Raw genomic sequence first — 24,590 nt, forward strand, 5'->3', positions numbered from 1 at the left:
TTGATTTAATCATACACATTTGAAAGAAATAAATACATTAATTTATTTTTATATTAAATAAATATAATTATTTATGTATGCAATATATAAACATATGATGATATTCTATAAATAATTATATTAATAATTTATAAGAATTGGATAAATTAAAATTTTATATATAAAAATATACAAAATTAAAATTTATGTATATAATTACATATTAAATTATAATTTATATATAATTTTAAAATTTATCCCTAAATAAAAAAATATAAATGCGAAAGTAAACCAAAAATATAATAATGTCAATCAAACCCACAAAAAAGGGCGAGTAGAAACGCATGAGCAGAAGACTGATAGCGACCCGTTAAGAAAAGTAGCATCAAATCAAAGCATGTGTGAAGCAGGTAAAGCCTTAGGAAGAGGATAAGATAAAGCATTGACTTGTTAGTTGACCTCTCTGTTTTCTTTAACCGTTTTTAATGCATTTAATGTATTATACATATTTTAAGATAGACTCTCAACAAATTTTCAATTTGATATTTTGACAAAAACAATTCTTGCAGCAAAAATAAAATCTCAGATGCGTTTAATCAAAAAAGTAAATATATATATACTTAAAAAAGAAAAAATAAAAACAAACTAGAGGTGAAGTTAGAAAACTTTTTCAGAGGGGTAAATTTAAATTTAAAATTTAAAATTTTATTTTTATTATTTTAAAAAAATTAAATCAAATTTTTATTATTATAAAGAAAAATAAAAATATAATTTTATCATTATTAATTTAGGTGGCTTGCTAACCCCCTGATACTCCACTGCCGACAACTCATTAATTGCTCTTGCATGTGTTAGCTTAAAGTTGGGTAGAGTTGTTTAAAGTTCTTGTTGTGCTTACAATAACTGAAGGCTGAAAGTCTAAGGAAAATTTATTTAAATAAATCTCATAAATATCAAATCAACCCAATATGAAAAGCATTGACTAGCTAATTTAGTTCACCTCTGCCTCTAAATATCAAATGCTCTCCCACTTCCTCAATCATTTTCTTTCTTCACTTGTAATCTTGTTTTCCCATTCAAACTTTGCTCCCAGAGTCGAGCTTTTCCTTTATTTATATTGCTTGGGGAAGGAGAAATGGAGGAGTCTAACAATTATGGCCACCAACATCCCCTGCTTCTTATCTTGAATCACGACCATTGCTCCAGGTATGAGGAGAAGGTGTCTTCAGCATGCACAATAGTTAACTTTTGGTATTTCGACAGTTCTGCCCCTTTACGAGTTCAACATGCAACCCGTTGGGGAACCACCTAGATGGTCTTGACATAGGACACTTTATAATTTACCTCTCGAATAGGGAGCAATCGTTATACACTTACCCTAGCTTAGTATTTTATTAAAATATTTTATATTAGTATTTAATAATAATTATATCTTACAACTTATAAATATTTAGTAACAAATGTGTATAGTATAAAATGAATATTTTAATTATAGAAAAATAAAAATAATTATCAAAATAAAATTTTATTTCTAACTATCAAATGTGTTTTCAATTTTCAAAAATAAAAATAAAATTTATTTTTAAAAAATGGAAATAGAAAATATTTTCGATTTTATTGTTTTCACTAAAAATACTTTGTAAGAGTGAAAATGATGAAGATTAGGATTTTTTTTTAACTTTAAATGAATTGACCTTGATTTAAACTCATGCAAAAAAAAAAATCAAATATTAAGTCCGGTACTTTTATAAATGTAAATTTTTATTTTATTTCTCATATTTAAATTATAGGGAAAAATGGAAAATAGTTATTAAAGATGTTTCAATATTTGAAAATAATTTTTATTTTTATTTATAAAACGTATTTTTGAAATTTTTTTTATAAAAAATCTGTTTATGAAAATAAATTAAAAATGAAAAATAAAATAATGTTGTTCATTTTAACTTGCAATATATCAGGTTTCCCCTAAACCCAGGTTACGACCGACTGGGTAATGGATATATATAGCTAGCCAAGTGGGTTGTGGTAAGCAAGCACAACATTGAAACACATCCAAAGAGCAAATTACTAGCTTGATAGAGATGCCTTATTCAGAAATGATAGCAAAAATGAGGTTGGCATTGCCCAACTTTATCGTCCTCCAGCCCGTCGACAAGATTGATTACTTAGGCTATATTCATGAAGGTGGAGACCATGATGGGTATCTCAGGTTCATGGAACCTCAAGCTGCGAGCCCATATGCAAAGTTCGAAATTGAGTTTTCTGCCTCAAATGACTTTGTGCATATAAGAAGTTGTCAAAACAACAAATATTGGGAACGAAAGCAAATTCTTTCTATCTCTGGGGGCTATTGGGTTACAGCAACCGCCGACAAGAAGGAGGACGATCAATCCAAGGAGTCATGCACATTGTTCAAAGTTACCTCTGTAGACCATGCCATGAATACGGTCCGCATCATGCATGTCCAATCAGGCTGCTATTTATGTTGTTGGCGATGGGATAGTGAAAAATATACTCGCGGCATGTATTCATTCTACACGACGCATGATCAAAATGGCTTTGATATCTTCAAATTTATCGATTGGAACTCGTTATTGATTCTACCTAGGTTCGTAGCCTTCAAAGGATATAATAATAAGTATCTGTGTCTTCGTCGTGTTGAATGGGACCTCCCGTATATGCAATTCTCAAGTGATGACATTGGTGATTCAACTGTGGCATTGGAGATTTTTCCTACTGATGATGGTTACGTCCGCATCAAACCTGTCTGCACTGACAAGTTCTGGAGGCGTAGTCCAAATTGGATCTGGGCGGATTCTAACGACAGTAGTAGCAAGAACACGGACACCGTGTTTCGCCCCGTCAGATCTGACAATAAGACCATAGGTCTTATCAACTTAGGCAACAATGCTTTTTGCAAGAGCCTTACAACTGAAGGAAAATCGGATTGCCTTAATGCAGCGACCTATTCTCTTACAAAAGAAGCTCGACTAATAGTGGAAGAGCCTGTTTTGTCAAGGGAAATTTATGGTGTCAAATATCATCTTGGTAACTCCAGGGTTTACGGTGAAATAGTCCTCATTGTAGCCAAGAATTCAGCTTCTAACTTTTCCAATGAACCCGCCACTTTGGATGTGAAGCTTTCATATACTGATATCAAGACTACTAATTGGAAGAATTCATTTTCACTGAAACTAGGTACGAAAGCCACAATGGATTTCAATATTCCACTCATTTTTGAGGGGAAGGTTGAATTATCGGGTGAAGTTCAAACAGGAATCGACTGGGGAGAGACCAATACAACGACCACTGTTGTGGACGTTGTGTACAAAGTTACTGTGCCTCCAAGGACTAAGGTGATCGTTTGCATAATCGCGACAAAAGGTATGTGTGATGTTCCCTTCACATACATGCAGAGGGACACTCTTTATGATGGGACCAGTGTCACAAATGAAATTCAAGGTGGCACTTACACGGGTTCTAATTACTACAGCACCAACTTTGAGGCCAAAGAAGAGGCGCTGGAGTGAGGCAGAGCCATATATGCAAAATTCCACGGGGTCATATGCTGAGATTTACGGTGAAAGATTGTGTGTGTGCGCGCATAAAATAAATTCATGTTTCCTTCATGGAAGCATGCATGTCGCTTCTTACTATATCTATATGTCGTTTGGTGTGTCAATGCGTGTTGCATAAAATAAAATCATGTTTCCATCATGGAAGCATGCATGTTGTTTTCTTACAATATGTACTACCTGCATAGCTCTGTGGCATTATATTTCTCACAGGCAGAAATAATATATGATGTTTTTATGTTTTTTGGGATGTAACACTTGACCAAAAAATAATTGGTTTTGGATTTTATTAATAAACTTTAATGTTGAAATAATAGATTACCGATAGATCAAATACAAATTTCTTAACATATGGACCATTATTAATCATTTACAGTGAAGGAGCCAAAAGTAACAAAGGAAAATTTTTCATTTATATTCTTTATAATTTATAAAATTTTAAATTAGTAATAGTAAAATTAAACTTTAACCCCTTTATAACAATAAAAATTTGATTTAATCTTTTAAAATTTATAAAAATATAATTTATTAAATTGATGAAATTATATTTTATTATCGTAAAATATATAATTTAATTCCAATCTCTAAATTATTTGTTTCTCACTCCACCACTAATCATTTAAAAACATTGTTATATTTATCCTTGCTGGAAAATTATTGGAATTGTGTCAATAAGATGTGGATACCATTTTTTTAATTGATGGACCATATTGTGCTTTCTTTTAGATAACATTAAGTGACATGCTATGTATTGTAAAATTGTAATTAATATTATTTTCGAGAAGTAATGAGTTCAATTAAACTTTTCAAAGCTGATAATGAAATAATCTTTAATTATAGTTGGCATACATTAATGACAAACTTTGTATTTAAAAGAATAGGCTATGGTATACACTACAAAATTTAGTGGCTACAGGATGAATAAAATTGTAACTAATAGATTTGAGGATGCGTAGGTGTGACTTGTATTTATTAGATGTTTTTGTAGGTATTTAGGAATATGATTGATAATTTATTAAAGAAAAAGTAAAATAGAGGTGACGTTGCAACGACGCAATGAAACCTCAAACAAACGTGGCAATGACGTCGTGACGAGCATGCATGGGACGTCACAATGTCACGAAGATTTTTCCAAGTTATGCAGTTGCGTATTAGACTACAAGCAGGACAGTTTCCCCTAGTTGGACTTTGATTATTTCAGAGATATTTTAGTCTGATTAGAACTCCAATTTAAGCTTATTTAAAGGATCATTGTATCCCTGTTTTGACATGCCAATCAACTAAGATTTTTCTTTGAGGGCGACAAAATGTAGTCGCATATGAATTTTTTGTAAGAGTTTCATGGTAACTATAAAGAAAATTTTGTTCCCAAGTTACGATTTTGCTTTTGGAGTTTGAGATTGTACGTTTAGTACTTTCAAGTATATTTTCTCCATATTGTACTCTCGTTTATTTACTCATCTAGTGAGAAGTTAATACCTCCTTTGCCCGTGGTTTTTCCCTCGTTCTTCTCCACTTTTCTTATTCGTTGTTTACAAGGGTTGATCCCCAACAAGAAAATTAAGTAGAGAAATATAAAAAACTGTCTTAACTAATCATTAGTAAATGAGATTGGATATTAGCAGAACTACTTAGAAACTTAGGGTGAGTTTGAATTGGCGGTGCGTTTACCTGCAGTTAGTGTAAAAACAGCGGTGGCAGTGAGATTAGATACTGTAGCAACACTGTAACGTGAGACAAAAAGTAAGCTAAACGCACCACACTGTACCCAATCGCCCATCTAAACCCACCCTTAGGCAAAAACAAAATGTAATGAACAATGAAAAGAATTTCTTTTAGTAAAGATGACAGGGCATCTGCATTGCAATTCTACAAAGAACAACAACTTTGTTATAAAGCAAGTAAAAAGCAACAATAAAGCTACTGGAAGTTTACTAGGGATGCTACTTGTTGGCACATAATTCTATCTTTCAAGAACTCACAGGGGAATTTATTCACAGAAACTACCATTGAACTTAAATAATGAACAATGAAATTAAAAGAAGAGCAAAATGCAAATTGGAACTTATAATGACTCATTGTTTATACACACCTCAATGAGTTTGACCAGATTCCATCAATCCAAAAGCTAGTGATAAATATTTAATCCATTTTAAAAAAGGATTCAACCAAATGCTCTTATGGAGAGCCATGGCTTGCACCGAATGGTTTCGACTATCTCTAGCTAGCTCGTAATAAAACCCTTCGTTGAAATCAACTAAAGAATTGAAAAAAGATTCAACAAGCTAAGTGAAAGACTTTAGAAACAAGCAATCAGCTTACTGCCATCATCAAAGCAAAGATTTTTACAGTTACTGTTCTCTCTTATTTGCAAAGGCTAAAATCCCTAATAAGCAGGTATATACTAGAAATAACCCTAAAAATAAGCAAGATGCAAGTAAAAGCTAAAATTGGAGAACAATATGTTTTTAATTACCTTACAAGCATTGAGACAAAGCATGAGATAACAATGTTTGAGAATCTGCAAAACAAAATTAAGAAAAACAACTGAATTGGAACCCTAAATCTATAAAAAAACATGTTGAAACCACTTTTTGAAAACAAAAATAGAGTCGACTTTTATTTTGAAAATAAAAAATGGGAGTCCTATTGACTTTTTTTGAGGTTTGATCGGATTACCTTGCAATTCAATTGTTTTGATAAAACGTTTTGATTTTATTAAAACAATAATTTTGATCTACGGAATTCAAGAAAAACAGGTTTGGTAGTAAGTTACATGCGAGGAAGGATTAGCACCCTCGTTATGCCCAAAATTGGTAACTAATCATTGATTAATATCTTAATGTCGAAAATTTAAAAATTCGGAAAGAAATTCAAAAACATAATTCTTTTAAAACCACTTAAAAATTTAAGGAAGGGTGCTCTTCTCGTTAATCAAGAATGATAAAGCAAAAAAATCTACATATTTAGAATTGACAAAATATGTGCGTCTGAGAACATATATACGTATGCATGTATATTTTAAAATTATAAAATATAAATACGTATGTATATAATATATATGAAAATAAGAAATGCATATAAATTATAGAGTATAAAATATATATAAATATGTATATATATTAATAAAAAATCTGTAAGTATAATATAAAATAAAAAATGTAAGTATGTTCATATGTACATTATAAAATGTATATAGGTATACTTATTTTTAAGATTATAAAGTATATACAAAAGGAATATATTATATATGTATATATATATATATATAGGAGTTATAAAATATAAAACACATGTGTACGTACAAATATATAACATAAAATATGTGCGTATGTATACTATAAAACGTGTATATACATGTATAATCAAAATCTTAAATAAAGATGTAAATAAACAGACAAATAACTAAATAAACAAATAAGAATTAAGAGAAAGGGCTTAATTGCAACTTAAATTAAATTAGCAGGATAGATTCGAATGAAAAACGATAAATAAAGGGGCCAATTTTAAATGCGCAAAATAAATAAGGGATTAATCGGAAAAATATCCCATTACCCTCCTGTGCTGCGTTTCAATGGACTAAAATGAAACGAGCAGCAAATCTTACGGCCCAAATCAAAATAAATAAAAATCCGATTACACTATGTTGCAAAAGCGGAGGGGCTGGACATGCAATTAGCCCCTCCGAACAAAGCACGCGGATCCTGGCTATTGGGTCGGGTCGCGCGCGGATCCTGAAGAGGGCTAAACGGCGCCGTTTCATATTTCTTTAAAAGCCAGAATTTTTTTGTAGGTTTCATTTTTTTCAAAGAACAACACAAAAAAAGAAGAAAAGGGGTTCCTTTTCTCTGCTAGGGTTCGAAACCCAGCATGGGAACCCCGCCGCCATCCTCCGTTCTTCCCTAGCAACGCTACGGAGGATGATGGCCAGCGTCATGCAGAACAAAGGGCTTCTGCCCTTTACCACCGAAATAGGCAAGAAGAAAATGAAAAAAAGAAAAAGAAGCCGTCCTCGTCCCTCGTTTCAACTCGTCTCCGACGACAGAGATCAGGGCTCCGGCGAAGAGACCGTGGCGCTCAGGTAACTTTTGGGTTTTTGTTGTTTTTATTTCAGTAAAATAAGAAAAAATAAAAAAAACAATAACTAAATAAAAAACAAAATGAACAAAAAATATGTTAGATCTAAGAACGCAATATCACCTTAAGAATGTTTTTCTCTTTTTTATTTCGATTTTTTCCCGAAGAAGATCTACAGGAGTTTCGTTTTCGGCCTTTATAGCCGAACTAGGGCTTGTTGATCATTATATTTTTGTCCTTTTCTGTTTGTTTTTTATTCTTTGTCTACTGTCCCTATTTTGTCTGTTTATTTGTTGTATTCTTTTTCTTTGCTGTTGTGTGTTGTTCTCTGTTTGCAGGTCAGAAGGCTGGTAATTGGCGAGCAACGTCGGTGGCGTGCGAGGAGGCGTGCGACGGCGCGGCGCTAGAGAAGGCCTGCAGACATGCGGCGCCCTAGGGTTTGCTTCACTGCTGAATGGGGTTAATTTTGGGCTAGGGTTTCTTCATTTTTTTGGGCCTGGGTATTTTGTTTTCTGACTTGGGCCATATCAGGCCTGCTTCAATGGACTGTGGTCCTTTATTTATTTTGTTTTATTAGCCACTGGGCCCGACAAATTTAGGCTTCTACATAATTATATCAATAATTATCTTAATAATTTATAAGAATTGAATAAATCAAAATTCATATATATAATTACATATTAAATTATAATTCATTTAAAATTTATAATACATAAAAAAATCTAAATATGAAAATAAAAGGGGAAAAATAATTTCTGGGATTTCTAAAAAAATCATAAATATAATAATATCAATCAATCCCGCAAAAAAAAAGCAAGTGGAAACACATGGGCAAAAACTGATAGCGACCAGTTAAGAAAAGTAGCAATCAAATCATGAAGTATTATATATATTTAAACTTTTATTTTAATTTTTAATGTATTAAATATATTTTAAAGTATGCAGGGCAAGAAATCATGAAATATTTATTACTTTAGATATAAAACATGACTCTCAACAATTTTTCAATTTGATATTTTGACAAAAACAATCCTTGCAGCAAAAAAAAATCTCAGATAGTAAAGAGAGATTTAAAGTGATTTTATTAGCCTCCCGTTTAATAAAAAAAAGTGAAAATATATATATTATTAGTATCTAGCTTTTACTTAAAAAGAAAAAATAAAAAACAAACTAGTGTGAAGTTAGAAAATCTTTTAGAGGGTAAATTTCAATTTAAAATTTTATTTTTATAATTTTTAAAAAATTAAATTAAATTATTATTATTTTAAAGAAAAATAAAAATAAAAATTTATTATTAATTTAAAATTTTAAAAATAAACAATTTTTCATTTTAAAAATACACGGTCCCTGCTAACCCTCCACTGTCTATCTTGTGTTAAAAGATGGCCAAACCTTTCCCGACAACTCATTAATTGCTTAAATATCAAATCAACCCACCATGAACAGCATGTGCAATCTTGAATAAAAGCATTCAAACTTTATCTTTCTTCACTTGTAATCTTGTTTTCCCATTCAAACTTTGCTCCCAGAGTCGAGCTTTTCCTTTATTTATATTGCTTGGGGAAGGAGAAATGGAGGAGTCTAACAATTATGGCCACCAACATCCCCTGCTTCTTATCTTGAATCAAGACCAGCTGATCCACAATCAAAGTGGTGTAACTCATTGCTCCAGGTGTGGGGAGAAGGTGTCTGCTCCATGTTTTTGCTGTGCGGAGCGCTGTGGGTTTTATGTTCACAAGGTATGTGCCGAGGCACCTTTGGAGCTTAATCATCCTTTTCATACTCATCATCCTCTTCTTCTTATGCAAAATGCCCCTTATTCATCTGGACTGTACATTTGCAATTTTTGCGATCAAGACGGTAGTAAGTTTGTTTATCACTGCTCTTGCGGATTGGACTTTCATATTAAATGTGCTTTGTTTACATTTAATATTGCTGAGAATAATTTGAAAGAGCTTGACCATGTTGCCCTTCAACATCCTTTGATTTCCACTGAAAACGGTGATGAAGAACTTGGAGATGTTAGTAAGTGCTTTGGATGTTGGGAACCATTAGCAAAGTATACACACTTTTCTCCTGACTGTGGATTTAATTTCCATGAGAAATGCGCTAAGCTTCCTTTCAAACTGAATCATGAGTGCCATCGCAAGCATCCTCTTGCTCTACAATTTAATAGCAAACGGCTCTCTTGCAAGATATGCAGAGAAACCAATCGAGAAACAGATCGCAGGCGTATAGGATTTGTTTATGGTTGTTCACCCTGTAAGTTTGCTGTTCACATTGAATGTGTATCAGCATCTTTAGATCTTGTTGTTGAAGATAAAAGCCATGAACATCCTTTCAGTTTGTTTACAAGGAGATCGTCATTCATTTGTGATGCATGTGGTATGGAAGGAAGTTATGCTTCCTACATATGTTGTACATGCAACATTATGGTTCATAAAAAGTGCACTTCATTGCCGCGCATCATCAAAAGCAAGTGGCATGATCATCGCCTTTTTCACATATATTTCTTTCCGGATGAATTTACAAGTTCAGACTGCATGATTTGTCATGATGAAGTCGATCCAGAGCATGGTAGTTATTGTTGTTCACATTGCAATATTACATTCCATGTGCGTTGTGTGACAGAGGATAAACGCTCATATTCAATAGTTTCACTAGAAAATGAAGATGAGATGCCCAATGAAAGTTCCATCATTGTTATTGAGAGCAACGATGCTGGAGAAGCTACAAAAATAAAGCATTTCAAGCATATGCATAATCTAATGTTAGGTCCCTTTGATGGAGGATACGAAAATAATTGCGACGGGTGTATGTTGCCAATCTCGGATCCATTTTACTACTGTTCAGAATGTGTTTTTTTTCTTCATAAAGCGTGTGCCGAGTTACCTAAGATGAAGAATGTTTGGCATGAGTTGTGCCGAGAACCTCTTGCCCTTATTTCAGACAAAGTTTTTGAGTGTGCGAAATGTCGGCACATATGTAATACCTTTGCTTATGAATGTAGTGAATGTGAGAGTAAGAGGTGTCTCAGATGTGTGATTGCGCTTACCCCTGGTGCTCGAACATCTTTGAGACATGAGCACCCCCTCTTTTTCTACAAAGATTACCATGGGCGCTGTGATGCTTGTGGTAATCTTACATTGGGAGCATTTTGTTGTAAGGATTGCAATTTTGTGCTACATTTTGGATGTTTTTCACTTCCAATTACAGCTCATCACAAATGTGATGAGCATCTTCTTTCACTCACTGCTCATAATGATAACAAATATTTAGAAAGTCATTATTGCGATATTTGTGAAGAAAGTCGAGATACAAATCGTTGGTTTTATCATTGTGCAATATGCGATACTTCTGTTCATGTTAATTGTGTTCTTGGAAAATATCCATTCCTCAAACTTGGGAGCATATTTGAAGAAACAGATCATCCACACCCACTCACTATCGTGAAGAAGAAGTATTACTACCTTGATTGTAATAAATGCGGTAAGCCTTGTGAAGATTTGTCTCTTGAGTGCTCAAAGTTGGAGTGTAAATATATTGTCCACTTGGATTGTGTAGTACACTACACTCTACGGTGTTTTCTGTGGTGGCGCATGTAACAATTCAGATGTAATCATATTTGAAACCTACCACTTCATTTGTGGGTAAACTAAAGAGCAGAGAACTGGGTTTGATTCTTGTGATGTTAGTTGTTGATGTCATTGTAATTTGGTTTTTCTGACCTTTTAAGTTTTAAAGAAATGTCATGTAATAATCTTAAGTTGAAACTTGTGTGATTTGCATTGATGTGTGATTGTTGATTTTAGAATTTCTTGTAATATGGGAGTGTGGTTGTACCTACAACAATAAAGGTGTTGCTGGATGCTTCTCTTTGTTTCTTTATTTAAGTTTTCTTGAAAATACAACTTTTTCTAAAATTATTATCTCTTGTACTGCACATTCAAATTAGGTTTAGTATTTGATAAATTGAAATTACTATAGTTCCTAGTAAAATTGAAGGATTACTTTATTTCTCTCTCTTATATCACAACCTTGCATGTAATTTCTTTACTTGTCTTTTTCTAGGATGGGAACTCATTCTCATCAATAATCACTGTCGAAACCATTTTTTACTTGAAAAATGGGTATCGATTTTGAAAATAGAAATAGGGAAATGGGAGTCGCCACCGATCTTTTATTAAGGTGTGATCGGTTTACCATTAAAAATAAATTTTAGGTTTGCGAGATTTAAGAAAATAGGTCCGGGAGTCGGTTACGTACGAGGAAGGGTTAACACCCTCGTAACGCCCAAAATTGGTACCGAATCGATTGTTTAATGTCTTAATCTCGAAATTTTTGAAAAAATTTTAAAATACGATCCTCTTAACTTGAATAAATTGAATTAGGCGATGAGACTCACTTATTTCAAAGAAATAAATTGTCACACTCAGTAAGTTAGAGTGCAACCTTTTAAATCCTCAAAATTAAGTTTATCTCTCGTCCTTTAAAGCCTATGCATTTTGAGGAGTATGTCCGATTATCTGGGTCAAATGAGAAAATCAAAACCCAATAAGTTAGGGTTCGATTTCACAAAATTCCTAAATATCAAACATCGCCTTTATTTTTAAAATCCTCGTCTCGAGAAAATAACGTGTCATATCCAATACGTTAGGACACAACGTGTCGAATTCCCGAGAATGAGCTTTTTACTTATGTGTTTTGATTAAGAAGGATGCTCGGTTATCTAAGTTCATCAGAGAAATTGAAGCCCAGTAAGTTAGGGCACAATTCTCGAGAACTATGAGAACAAGGCTTTTTGAAAATTATGAAATAGAGTGATTGTAGCGCTTTAATAAAACACGATTTTTACAAATATGATATGATTGAAAAGTGATGTATGACGTAAAAGATAATATATAATTCAAACACATATCAAAGAATAATGAACAAATAATAAATTAATACTAACAAACATAGCAACAATAATCTCTATTGTACATTATGCTAATATCACCATCTACATTCGAAACTAAAAGAAAACGAGTCAATTAAGGCAAATACGGACCAAATGTACGAGTTTTGAAATAACTAAAAATATATAAAAAGAAATTATATTTAAGATAAATAATATATAAATGAAAATTTGAAATGAATTAAAATATGATTAAAATAAATGCTACATAAAATAATAGTGTCCAAATAAGTTTTAAAGTAAATATTATATAAAGAATAAGTCACAATACATTAAATAATATATATATGCACGTATACATGATGATGATTAAACAATAATACATAATAATTTTTGAAACGAATGTATAATAAACCCAAAGTGTTAATACTATTTTATTTATTATATAAAATAACACTACATTAAAAATACGTAATGAAATTAACCATTAATATAATAATACTTAAAGTAATAATATAAATAACAAAATTATAATACATGTACGTAGATAAATAAACATATAAATAATAAAACTAATAATAACGATAGTAAAGATAATAAACTAAACAAAATTAGTAATAATAATGAAACTGAGGATTAAATTGACACTAAGCCGAAATTCAAGAAAAAAACTAAAATAAATAAAAGGGAAGGTCCGAACTACAAAGCGCGAATGACATGGGGGGACTAAAAAGGTAATATTTCCCACTCTCCAAAACGCAGCGTTATGGCGTGGACCGAAACGAAGCGGACATCAAATTAAAGGGCGAAAATTAAAAATAAAAAAATTGATTTGAACGCGCTACAAAAGCGGGAGGACCATCTGCACAAATATCCCCAAAAGGGAAAACACGCGGATCCCCCCCAGGCGGGCCGGGCACACGGGTTGTTGGGGTTAAACAGCGCCGTTTCGAAGCTATCACATTAGCTACAAACGATGGCGTTTCAAGCTTCACCGTTAAAACAAAAAAAAAAAAAAACCTAACCTAACATTCTAGCAGAAATGAAAAAATAAAACTGAGGCTTCCCCCTTTTTCGCCGCTCTATTCATCAATCCTTCCAAAGGATCTCTGAACCCCTGCCCAGGCTCCGATGACGACGGAGAGAGCAAGGATTCGTCGGCAAGGTACGCTCCTCACCCTTCTCTCCTCTTTTACTTTATCTATCTGCTCATATATTCTAATGGTAAACAAAAAGAAAGAAAAAGAATCGGAAAACAGAAAAAATGGAAAAAAGAAAACCTTTCGTGTTCTTTTGTATTCAGTATGTCTTCTTTTTTTTGTTTTTACAATATGCCTCTCCCCTCCTCAATACAAAATGATTGGCTTTTTATATATAGCCGGATTTTACAGAAAACAAAAAGAAAAATCCCCCATCGAATCCCTTTTTTATTCCTTTTATTTTATGCTATTTTTGCTGTCGTTTTCTGCTTTCTTGCGTTCGTTGTGTCTTTTGCAGGTGTACGGGCGTACGAGGGGCAGCTGGGACGTGGCGCGGCTCGTGTGAAGGCGTGGTCCCTGGCGGTGGCGCACGCGCGAGGGCAGAGGCTGGGTATGCGTGGAGGAGTTGGGGCTGCGGCGCTCTGAACGCCTAGGGTTTCTGATGTTTAGGCAAGTCTGGGGCTAGGTGATTTGGGTTGGGGTTAGGTGTCGGGCTAGTGTTTGGGTAGTTTAGGTTAAAAGTGGTTTGGGCCATTCGGGTTTGTTGTTGTTTGTAATCTGGACATTGTTTATTTTATCTGGTTTATGGGCTGGGCAAAAATGGCCTACTACAATCACCATCATATAACTATTGAGAAAAGCGTCAGACAAAAGTAAACTAAACGTGCTACATCACACTGTCTATCTAATCCGCCCGAAAAATGAGGCCGGCTGAAGAGGAGTGAAGGAATAAGGTCTTTGCAAAGTTGGTTGAAATAAAATTGCTTAATAAACATTAATAAATAAATTTAAGAAAATAATACAACCCAATAAATTAATTTATATTTTAATTTAATATTAATAAAATCAATTATAATTTGAATATTTATTTTTAAAAATATTAAGAGTATAATTACAATTTGAATAATTAATTTTAAAATTTATTGAAAGTATATATATAGTTGAATGTTTATAATTTTAAAGTTGATATTAAATAAAAGGAATAAATTTTAAAATTATACATAAACTTTGATATAATATACAATTATATGTATGAACTTTAATTTGATATAATTATACACGTGAAACTCTAATTCTGGTTCAAAAGTATTGATGCGTCGTTGAGAGCACCAAAAATATCATATCCCTATAAAATAACAAAAATAATAGTATAAGAGAAGTAGGATCAAATCTTCAGGGGTTGGATTTGTACAGATTCTTATTCTCGAGATCCGAGGCAAAGTCATGCTCAAGAAAAACAGTGTACCTGGAAAAAAAAATAAAAAAAAGAATTAAAAGTTTGATTGAATTGAGATTGCGTAAATTGAAATTAAAATTGAAATTGTAAAAATAAATAGAGTTGAGAAAATAGAGTTTTTGATGGAGGGATTCCAGCCTTTGATTATCTTAATCCTCTTTAGGTTCAATCCTAGGCTTTTAAGTGATCCTTCTTGAACAGAATAAACCAATTATAGTGGAAGAGGACGCCTACAACCACCAGCTCCACTTAGATTTTAGACTTATGATTTAGAGAAACCTAACTCTAGCCAATCGTCACTTTTGTGGGAAAGTCTTACACTAGATCATCACTTCTCAATGGCAAATGTGACCCCATTTTGTCTCTTAGGCTCGACAACCGCTAACGCAGTAGGCTAACGAACCGACTGTGCAACCTTTCTAAAACATACAAAGCAACCGCCTTTGCACAAGATGAAAAGACCACTTTTGGAAAGACATGGATGGAAGTGTCAATCCCGTAATGTGAAGAGGCAATGAATACTAGTTGAGAATGCTATGTGTGGATTCTAAGCCTCTTGAACCTTTTTGGGGAATATCGACAACTTTTGGCTAGATGAGTTTAGTGACTTATGCTTTTTGGTAGAAAGAGAAATAAACTTAATGAAAAATGGAATTTTATTGAATTAAAAAAAGGAACAAAAGCTAGAGCTTCTTAGGAGAGAAAGCTTTTACAGAAAAGATGAGTGAAATTTGTGTCACTACATCCCCAATTTATAGTATTCAGAATGTATTCCTATCCAAATTCTGAAAGATAAATAAAAGTAAAAGCTAAAATTATATCTAAATAATAATCTTAATAACAATTTTAATTATTTTAAAATTTAAATAGAGTTTTGTGTTTATAGAATATTTTTTTTTAAATTGTTGCCCCCAAGTCTTCCACACTTTGCATTTTTGACACCACTTCTTTCCTATTTTGCATCCTGACCCACTTTATCATCAAATTCATGCTTTTTACCCCTAAATTTCTTTTTGCCTTCAATTTAGTCCTTATAAGATAAAAAACCATAAATAGCTTAAATTAGTAGGACCATACGTAAAATAAATATGTAATTAATACATAAAAAATGTCATTCAAGAGTATTATCTTGTATACTCAAAATTTTAATTTTAATTTAATTATACACATTAAAAGAAATAAATATATTAATTTATTTTTATATTAGATAAATATAATTATTTATGAATACAATATATAAACAGAAAATAATATTATATCAATAATTATATTAATAATTTACAAGAATTAAATAAATCAAAATTTTATATATAAAATTACACAAAATTAAAAAAATATATAATTACACATTAAACTATAATTTATATTTAATTTTAATATTTATCCCTACATATTTAAATAATTTCTGAGATTTCTAAAAAAAACCATAAATATAATATCAATCAATCCCGCAAAAAGAGGCTAGTGGAAACACATGAGCAAAAGACTGATAGCGACCCGTTAAGAAAAGTAGCATCAAATCAAAGCATGTGTGAGGATAAAGCATTGACTACTTAGTTGACCTCTCTGTTTACTTTAACCGATCGTCTGCCAGTGCCTCACTCTATTTTATATCAAGTTCTTGAATCATTGTTTGTCTTTATGTACTTCTGGTCTTGTGTTTTTCCATTGAAACTTTGTTCTCAACATCAAGTTTTTCCTTTATTTATATTTCATCTTAAGGTTGCATTACTTGGAAAATGCTTGGGGAAGAGACACAAGAGGAAGGAGATAAGGAGGAGTCAAACAATTATGGACACCAACATCCCCTGCTTCTTATGTTGAATCAAGAGCAGCAGATCAACTATGGCAGTGGGGTAGCTGACTGCTCGAGGTGCGGGGAGGAGGTGTCTGCTCCATGTTTTTGCTGTGCGGAGCACTGCGGGTTTTACCTTCACAAGGTATGTGCCGAGGCACCTTTGGAGCTTAATCATCCTTTTCATCACGATCATCCTCTTCTTCTTATGCAAAATGCACCTTATTCATCTGGTGGATACTACGCTTGTGATTTTTGTGATAAAGAGGATAATAAGTTTGTTTATCACTGCTCTTGCGGATTGGACTTTCATATTAAATGTGCTTTGTTTACATTTAATATTGCTGAAAAGAATTTGAAAGAGCTTGAGCATGTTCCCCTTCAAGATCCATTGGTTTCCACTGAAAATGGTGATGAACTTGAAGATGTTAGCAAGTGCTTTGGATGTAGGGAACCATTAGCAAAGTATACACACTTTTCTCCTGACTATGGGTTTAATTTACATGAGAAATGCGCTACGCTTCCTTTCAAATTGAATCATATGTTGCATCGCGAGCATCCTCTTGTTCTACAATTTAATATCGAATGGCTCTCTTGCAAGATATGCCTAGTAACAAGGCGAAGAGGATTCGTTTATGGTTGTTCTCCTTGTAAGATTGCTATCCACATTGAATGTGCATCACCATCACCCATTATTGAAGATAAAAGCCATCTGCATCCATTCACTCTGTTTCCAAGACGACTACCCTTCATTTGTGATGCATGCGGTGTCGAAGGAAATTACGCTGCCTACATTTGTTGTACATGCAACATTATAGTCCATAAAGAGTGCATTTCATTGCCATGTATCATCATTAGCAAGTGGCATGATCATCGCATTTATCACAAATACTTTCTTCCACTAGATTTTAGAAATTCAGACTGCGATATTTGTCATGGTGAGGTCAATCCAGAGCTCGGCTGTTATTGTTGTTCACATTGTAATATTACATTCCATGCCCGTTGTGTGACAGAGGATAAATATTCATATTCTGTACCTTCACGCGAAGATGAAGAGGAGATATCCAATGAAAGTTCCATCACCGTTTTGGAGTGGAATGATGCCAAAGAAGCTACAAAAATAAAACACTTCAAGCATATGCACAATCTAATGCTAAGTGCTTCCGTTGGAGGGTATGAAAACAGTTGTGATGGGTGTATGTTACCAATCTCAGATCCATTTTACTATTGTTTGGAATGTGATTTTTTTCTTCATAAAGCTTGTGCTGAGTTACTCAGGATGAAGCGTGTTTGGCATCATACATATTGCAAACAACCACACATCCTCATTTCAGATGAAGTTTTTCGGTGTGAAATGTGTTTTCATATAACTAATGCCTTTGCTTATGAATGTAGTGAATGTGAGAGTAGGACATGTCTCAGATGTGTGATTGCTCTTACTCCTGGTGCTCGAACATGTTTGAAACATGAACACCCCCTCCGTTTCTACAGACAGTACGAAGGGAAGTGCAATGCTTGTAGTCGTTATTCATGGCGGGCATTTTGTTGTAAGGATTGCAATTTTGTGCTACATCTTGGATGTTTTTCACTTCCAATTATGGCTCAACACAAATGTGATGAGCATCTTCTTTCACTCACTGATCATGATGATAACAATTATTCAGAAAGTCATTATTGCGATATCTGTGAAAAAAGTCGAGATTCAAATAGTTGGTTTTATCATTGTGCAATATGCGATACTTCTGCTCATGTTGGTTGTGTTCTTGGAAAATATCCATTTCTCAAACTCAAGAGCATCTATGAAGAAAAAGATCATCCACACCCACTCACCATTGTGAAGAAAGAGTATTACTATCCTGATTGTGATAAATGCGGCAAGCCTTGTGAAGATTTGGCTCTTGAATGCTCAAAGTCAGAGTGCAAATATATTGTCCACTGGAATTGTGCAGCACCTAATTTTCTACAGTGTGTGATCTATTGGCCCATGTAGTAATTTAGACCTAATCATATTTGAAACCTACCGCTTCATTTATAGGAAAACTCAAGATTGAAGAACAGAGTGTGATCTTTGTCTTGTTACTTGTAATGCTTGTTGTCATAATAATTTGGTTTTTCTGACTTTTAAGTTTTAATATAATAATTTGAAGCCAAAACTGATGAGATTTACATTGGTGTTTGATTGTTGATTTTAAAATTTCTTGTAATTGGACAATGTGATTGTACTTAATATCCTGATTGTGATAAATGCGGTAAGCCTTGTGAAGATTTAGCTCTTGAATGCTTGAAGTCAATGCAAATATATTATTCACTGGAATTGTGTAGCACTCAGTTCTCTACAACTTTTCTGGGATTGGTCCATGTAGCAATTTAGACCTAATCATATTTGAAACCTACCACTATATTTGTAGGAAAACTCAAGACTGAAGAACAAAGTTTGATCTTTGCCTTTTAATGCTAGTTGTTATTGTCATAGTAATTGGTTTTTTTGACTTTAAAGTTTTAATGCAATAATCTGAAGCCAAAACTTTTGAGGTTTGCTTTGGTGTTTGATTGTTGAATTTAGAATTTCTTGTAATTAGACAATGTGATTTTACTTACACGAGGACTACGATAATAAGGTTGTTGCTTGATGCTTAATATAAGATTATTGAAAACTCAACTTTTTCTGGGATTATTTTTTCTCTCATTCTTAGATCCACATTTAAATTACATTTAGCATTTGATTATGTATTTGTTGTGGATGGTTTTGCTCTAAATATCAATTATATGGATATGGCATCAATATCCTAACCTACTCTTTTATGACAGCATGAGTGAAGCAGGCAGAGCTTTACGAAAAAGATAAGAAAAAGCGTTGACTAGCTGAGTTGACCTCTGTTTACTATAAGTGAGCCTCTGCCTCTCCCAGTTCTTGAATCATTATCTTTCTGCACTTGTAATCTTACTTTTTCATTGAAACTTTCCTCCCAAAATCAACTTTTCCTTTATTTATATTCGTTCTTTTAAGGTTCTATTGTTTGGGGGAAGTGACAGTGAGGAAGGAGAAATGGTGGAGCAAGAGAATTATGGGAATCAACATCCACTGCTACTTCTGTTGAATGAAGAGCAGCTGATCAACAATCAAAGTGGAGTAGCTGACTGCTCCCAAGTGTGGGGAGAAGGTGTCTGCTTCATGTTTGAGCTGTGCGGAAAACTGTGGGTTTTACCTTCACAAGATATGTGCTGATGCACCTTTGAAGCTTAATCACCCTTTTCATCGCGACCATCCACTTGATCTTATGCATCATAGTCTTCTTATTAAGAATCCAGCGTATTGATCGAGGTACATTTGTGATTTTTGCGATAAAGACGGTAATGAATTTGTTTATCAGTGCTCTTGCAATTTGGACTTGAATATTAAATGGGGTTTATTTATACTTGATATTTCCGAAAATAATTTGAAAGAGATTGAGCATGTTGCCCTTCAAGATCCATTAATTTCCACTAAAAATGATGATGAAGAACTTAAACATGTTGTTAACTGCTTTGGATGTTGGCAACCATTAACAAAATATACATAATTTAATCTTGATCTTAAATTTAATTTACATAAAAAATGTGCTGAACCGCCTCTCGAGATGAGTCATATGTGCCATAGACAACACCCTCTGGTTTTGCAATTCAATAGCAATCGACTCCCTTGCAAGATATGCCAAGTAATAAAGGCAATACCAATCTAACCACAAGGTTAGCAACTCTAATGGTGATACCATTCAACCAATAATCTTCCCAAACAATTCAAGATCTCTAAAAACCAATGGAGAAACAATTCAAAACAACTAAACCTAGAAATTGTTGGTGCTTGGGAAACATAAACCAACGAGAATTAACCAAAAAGTTTTGAGTTGTATAATCGTTTCACTTTTTTTAAAGTTTTATTCGCCCCAACTTATAATTTGACATGTAAAAGAGTTACACGAAAATAAACCTCAACAATATAATAAAACTCAATGGTTGTTTATATTTTGCAATAACTAAAACAATGCACTAAATACTAATCAATGTATAACAAAATTATCGACTTCTTTAAAGAATAATAGATGATGGACCAAGAATATAAAGAACTTTTGTTTTCCAATTTCGAGGTGTAATGCAAATTAAATTTCACTACTATTTATAAGAGTTATCATGTTTTTTTTATAGATACGTAATTATACAATAGATATCTTTTAGATAGACAATCTCTTCAATAAATATAACTAATTAATTGGCTAACTTTTAGGATTTAAGAGATATAACTTATCACTATGAAAAGTGATAAATTTTGATTAATAATCAAATGATATAATTGTCGGTTAATGATAATTTTCATTTGCAACTATTGAAACATATATATTTTGCAAAGTTCCAACACTTTCATTTTCAAAATATTCTAAGTTTTAATAATATTGAGAATCAATTATATTAATGAATGTGTCTTACGATTGAGTCATCATTTAGTGAAAACATGTTAAAGTTAATCGAGATTGCATGATAAATTCTACTTTAAACCAACTATTGTATTTAATTAACTGAACAAATCCCATATAATGGTTCAACACTAGTCAATTCATAATATCTAAGGATACTATTATGACCACGTGTCTATAATCTCTTTTCATGAGTTTTATTAGAGTCAAGCTCCTGAGTTCTTAAAAGATTAAACTTAATCGTCATATCATATTGACCATTAAAATTAATAGTCAATGTCAATGGATTCTTTTACTAAATTTTACAGTTCAAATATTAAACTTAATTGTTTTTTTAAATTGAACACTTTTACATTTCCACCCTTAAACCATTATTTTATAATACATCGCTATACATAAATTCAAAATATATTATATTATTAACATTAAAATTTTAATATTATTAATAATTAACTCCTAATTAATATATAATTCTTTATTTTTTATAAAATAAACCATTAGCTACTTTTATTTATTTTTATTACCATTCACATTGAATGAAGTAAAATTTTGATCCTATTTTTATATTTTAGTACTCACTAATATTTAATAGTTTTTATGGAGACTAAAAATGGGGCCGACTCATTGGAACACTGGCTCTGCGTGAAGCGATTCCCATTAACGACAACCCACAGTGATAGGACTCAACAGGCTAGTGTTAAGAAAAATTGCTGAAGATAATAATAAGTTTTAAAAATTATTAATGGCATACTTGTCGTTTAGTGTATACAATTTTGAAGTTCATCCTTTTATATATTAAATAAATAGACAATTGTTTTTTTTCCTTGGATTTATAAAAAACCATAAATATAATATCAATCAATCTCGCAAAAAGAGGTTTTTGAATCACTCTATTTTATATCAAATACTTTATTGGTTCTTGAATCATTCCATTGAAACTTTGCTCTCAAAATCAAGTTTTTCCTTCATTTGTATTCCATCTTAAGAGATAAGAGAGGAAGGAGATATGGAGGAGTCAAACAATTATGGGCACCAACATCCCCTGCTTCTTATGTTGAATCAAGAGCAGCTGATCAACTATGGCAGTGGGGTAGTTGACTGCTCGAGGTGCGGGGAGGAGGTGTCTGCTCCATGTTTTTGCTGTGCGGAGCACTGCGGGTTTTACCTTCACAAGGTATGTGCCGAGGCACCTTTGGAGCTTAATCATCCTTTTCATCACGATCATCCTCTTCGTCTTATGCAAAATGCACCTTATTCATCTGCTGGAGACTACATTTGTGATTTTTGTGATGAAGGGGATAAATAAGTTTGTTTATCACTGCTCTTGCGGATTGGACTTTCATATTAAATGTGCTTTGTTTACATTTAATATTGCTGAAAAGAATTTGAAAGAGCTTGAGCATGTTCCCCTTCAAGATCCATTGATTTCCACTGAAAATGGTGATGAAGAACTTGAAGGTGTTAGCAAGTGCTTTGGATGTAGGGAACCATTAACAAAGTATAAACACTTTTCTCCTGACTGTGGATTTAATTTACATGAGAAATGCGCTAAGCTTCCTTTCAAATTGAATCATATGTTGCATCGCGAGCATCCTCTTGTTCTACAATTTAATAGCGAACGGCTCTCTTGCAAGATATGCCTAGTAACAAGGCGAAGAGAATTTGTTTATGGTTGTTCTCCTTGTAAGATTGCTATCCACATTGAATGCGTATCACCATCACCCATTATTGAAGATAAAAGCCATCCGCATCCATTCACTCTGTTTCTAAGACGACTACCCTTCATTTGTGATGCATGCGGTGTCGAAGGAAATTACGCTGCCTACATTTGTTGTACATGCAACATTATAGTCCATAAAGAGTGCATTTCATTGCCATGTATCATCATTAGCAAGTGGCATGATCATCGCATTTATCACAAATACTTTCTTCCACGAGATTTTAGTAATTCAGACTGCGATATTTGTCATGATAAGGTCAATCCAGAGCTCGGCTGTTATTGTTGTTCACATTGTAATATTACATTCCATGCCCGTTGTGTGACAGAGGATAAATATTCATATTCTGTACCTTCACGCGAAGATGAAGATGAGATATCCAATGAAAGTTCCATCACCGTTTTGGAGTGGAATGATGCCAAAGAAGCTACAAAAATAAAACACTTCAAGCATATGCACAATCTAATGCTAAGTGCTTCCGTTGGAGGGTATGAAAACAGTTGTGATGGGTGTATGTTACCAATCTCAGATCCATTTTACTATTGTTCGGAATGTGATTTTTTTCTTCATAAAGCTTGTGCTGAGTTACTCAGGATGAAGCGTGTTTGGCATCATACATATTGCAAACAACCACACATCCTCATTTCAGATAAAGTTTTTCAATGTGAAATGTGTTTTCATAAATCTAATGCCTTTGCTTATGAATGTAGTGAATGTGAGAGTAGGACATGTCTCAGGTGTGTGATTGCTCTTACTCCTGGTGCTCGAACATGTTTGAAACATGAACACCCCCTCCGTTTCTACAGAGAGTACAAAGGGAAGTGCAATGCTTGTAGTTGTTTTTCATGGCGGGCATTTTGTTGTAAGGATTGCAATTTTGTGCTACATCTTGGATGTTTTTCACTTCCAATTACGACTCAACACAAATGTGATGAGCATCTTCTTTCACTCACTGATCATGATGATAACAATTATTCAGAAAGTCATTATTGCGATATCTGTGAAGAAAGTCGAGATCCAAATCGTTAGTTTTATCATTGCGCAATATGCAATACTTCTGTTCATGTTAATTGTGTTCTTGGAAAATATACATTCCTTAAACTCGGGAGCATCTTTGAAGAAACAGATCATCCACACCCACTCACCATTGTGAAGAAGAAATATTACTATCCTGATTGTGATAAATGCGGCAAGCCTTGTGAAGATTTGGCTCTTGAATGCTCAAAGTCCGAGTGCAAATATATTGTCCACTGGAATTGTGCAGCACCTAGAAAACTACAGTGTCTGATCGGTTGGCCAATGTAGTAATTTAGATCTAATCATATTTGAGATCTACCACTTCATTTATAGGAAAACTCAAGACTGAAGAATAGAGTTTGATCTTTGTCTTGTTACTTGTAATGCTAGTTGTTGTTGTCATAATAATTTGGTTTTTCTGACTTTGAAGTTTTAATGTAATAATTTGAAGCCAAAACTGATGAGATTTTCATTGGTGTTTGATTGTTGATTTTAAAATTTCTTGTAATTGGACAATGTGATTGTACTTAACATCAAGACTATGATAATAAGGTTGTCGCTTGATGCTTAATAGCTCTTTGTTTCTTTATACAAGTTTATTTGAAAACTCCAACTTTTTTTTAGATTATTTTTCTCTCATTATTAGAT

At 33.0% G+C, this 24,590-nt stretch overlaps 4 protein-coding genes and 2 long non-coding RNA genes across 7 annotated transcripts; all 6 read left to right on the top strand.

The window, feature by feature from the left end:
• Positions 1–981: 981 nt before the first annotated feature.
• On the top strand, positions 982–3,805 carry LOC128039700 (uncharacterized). The gene is made up of 2 exons (XM_052627912.1): positions 982–1,185; positions 1,938–3,805. The coding sequence occupies exon 2, from the start codon at positions 2,061–2,063 to the stop codon at positions 3,507–3,509; it is 1,449 nt and encodes a 482-aa protein (XP_052483872.1). The 5' UTR covers positions 982–1,185; positions 1,938–2,060; the 3' UTR covers positions 3,510–3,805.
• Positions 3,806–7,349: 3,544 nt separating this feature from the next.
• Positions 7,350–8,276, top strand: LOC128039701 (uncharacterized). The gene is made up of 2 exons (XR_008194173.1): positions 7,350–7,635; positions 7,970–8,276. It is a non-coding gene; the product is annotated as an uncharacterized LOC128039701 (long non-coding RNA).
• Positions 8,277–8,993: 717 nt separating this feature from the next.
• On the top strand, positions 8,994–11,519 carry LOC105796443 (uncharacterized). Its single transcript, XM_012626160.2, has one exon. The coding sequence runs from the start codon at positions 9,203–9,205 to the stop codon at positions 11,234–11,236; it is 2,034 nt and encodes a 677-aa protein (XP_012481614.1). The 5' UTR covers positions 8,994–9,202; the 3' UTR covers positions 11,237–11,519.
• Positions 11,520–13,383: 1,864 nt separating this feature from the next.
• LOC128039702 (uncharacterized) lies at positions 13,384–14,355 on the top strand. Its single transcript, XR_008194174.1, has 2 exons — positions 13,384–13,693; positions 14,026–14,355. It is a non-coding gene; the product is annotated as an uncharacterized LOC128039702 (long non-coding RNA).
• A 2,179-nt stretch (positions 14,356–16,534) lies between these two features.
• On the top strand, positions 16,535–18,925 carry LOC105795587 (uncharacterized). Of its 2 annotated transcripts, none has more exons than XM_052627913.1 (2): positions 16,535–17,932; positions 18,155–18,925. In XM_052627913.1, the coding sequence occupies exons 1-2, from the start codon at positions 16,704–16,706 to the stop codon at positions 18,747–18,749; spliced, it is 1,824 nt and encodes a 607-aa protein (XP_052483873.1). In that variant the 5' UTR covers positions 16,535–16,703; the 3' UTR covers positions 18,750–18,925. The 2 variants fall into 2 exon arrangements, with proteins under 2 accessions (XP_052483873.1, XP_052483874.1); XM_052627914.1 differs by having other exon boundaries at positions 16,535–17,955; positions 18,155–18,298.
• A 3,151-nt stretch (positions 18,926–22,076) lies between these two features.
• Positions 22,077–24,356, top strand: LOC105796444 (uncharacterized). The gene has a single exon (XM_052628981.1). The coding sequence runs from the start codon at positions 22,452–22,454 to the stop codon at positions 23,952–23,954; it is 1,503 nt and encodes a 500-aa protein (XP_052484941.1). The 5' UTR covers positions 22,077–22,451; the 3' UTR covers positions 23,955–24,356.
• The last annotated feature ends 234 nt before the right edge of the window (positions 24,357–24,590 follow it).

Source organism: Gossypium raimondii, chromosome 3 (genome assembly GCF_025698545.1).
Source record: "Gossypium raimondii isolate GPD5lz chromosome 3, ASM2569854v1, whole genome shotgun sequence".
NCBI classification, from domain to species: domain Eukaryota; kingdom Viridiplantae; phylum Streptophyta; class Magnoliopsida; order Malvales; family Malvaceae; genus Gossypium; species Gossypium raimondii.

What these genes read in the sequence shown, in the direction of transcription:
- LOC128039700 (XM_052627912.1), top strand. Translation starts at nt 2,061, where the DNA reads ATGCCTTATTCAGAAATGATAGCAAAAATGAGGTTGGCATTGCCCAAC.
- LOC105796443 (XM_012626160.2), top strand. Translation starts at nt 9,203, where the DNA reads ATGGAGGAGTCTAACAATTATGGCCACCAACATCCCCTGCTTCTTATC.
- LOC105795587 (XM_052627913.1), top strand. Translation starts at nt 16,704, where the DNA reads ATGCTTGGGGAAGAGACACAAGAGGAAGGAGATAAGGAGGAGTCAAAC. An exon ending in CTAAGTGCTTCCGTTGGAGG is followed by an intron (nt 17,933 to 18,154) that starts GTATGAAAACAG and finishes TTATGAATGTAG; the next exon opens with TGAATGTGAGAGTAGGACAT.
- LOC105796444 (XM_052628981.1), top strand. Translation starts at nt 22,452, where the DNA reads ATGCACCTTATTCATCTGCTGGAGACTACATTTGTGATTTTTGTGATG.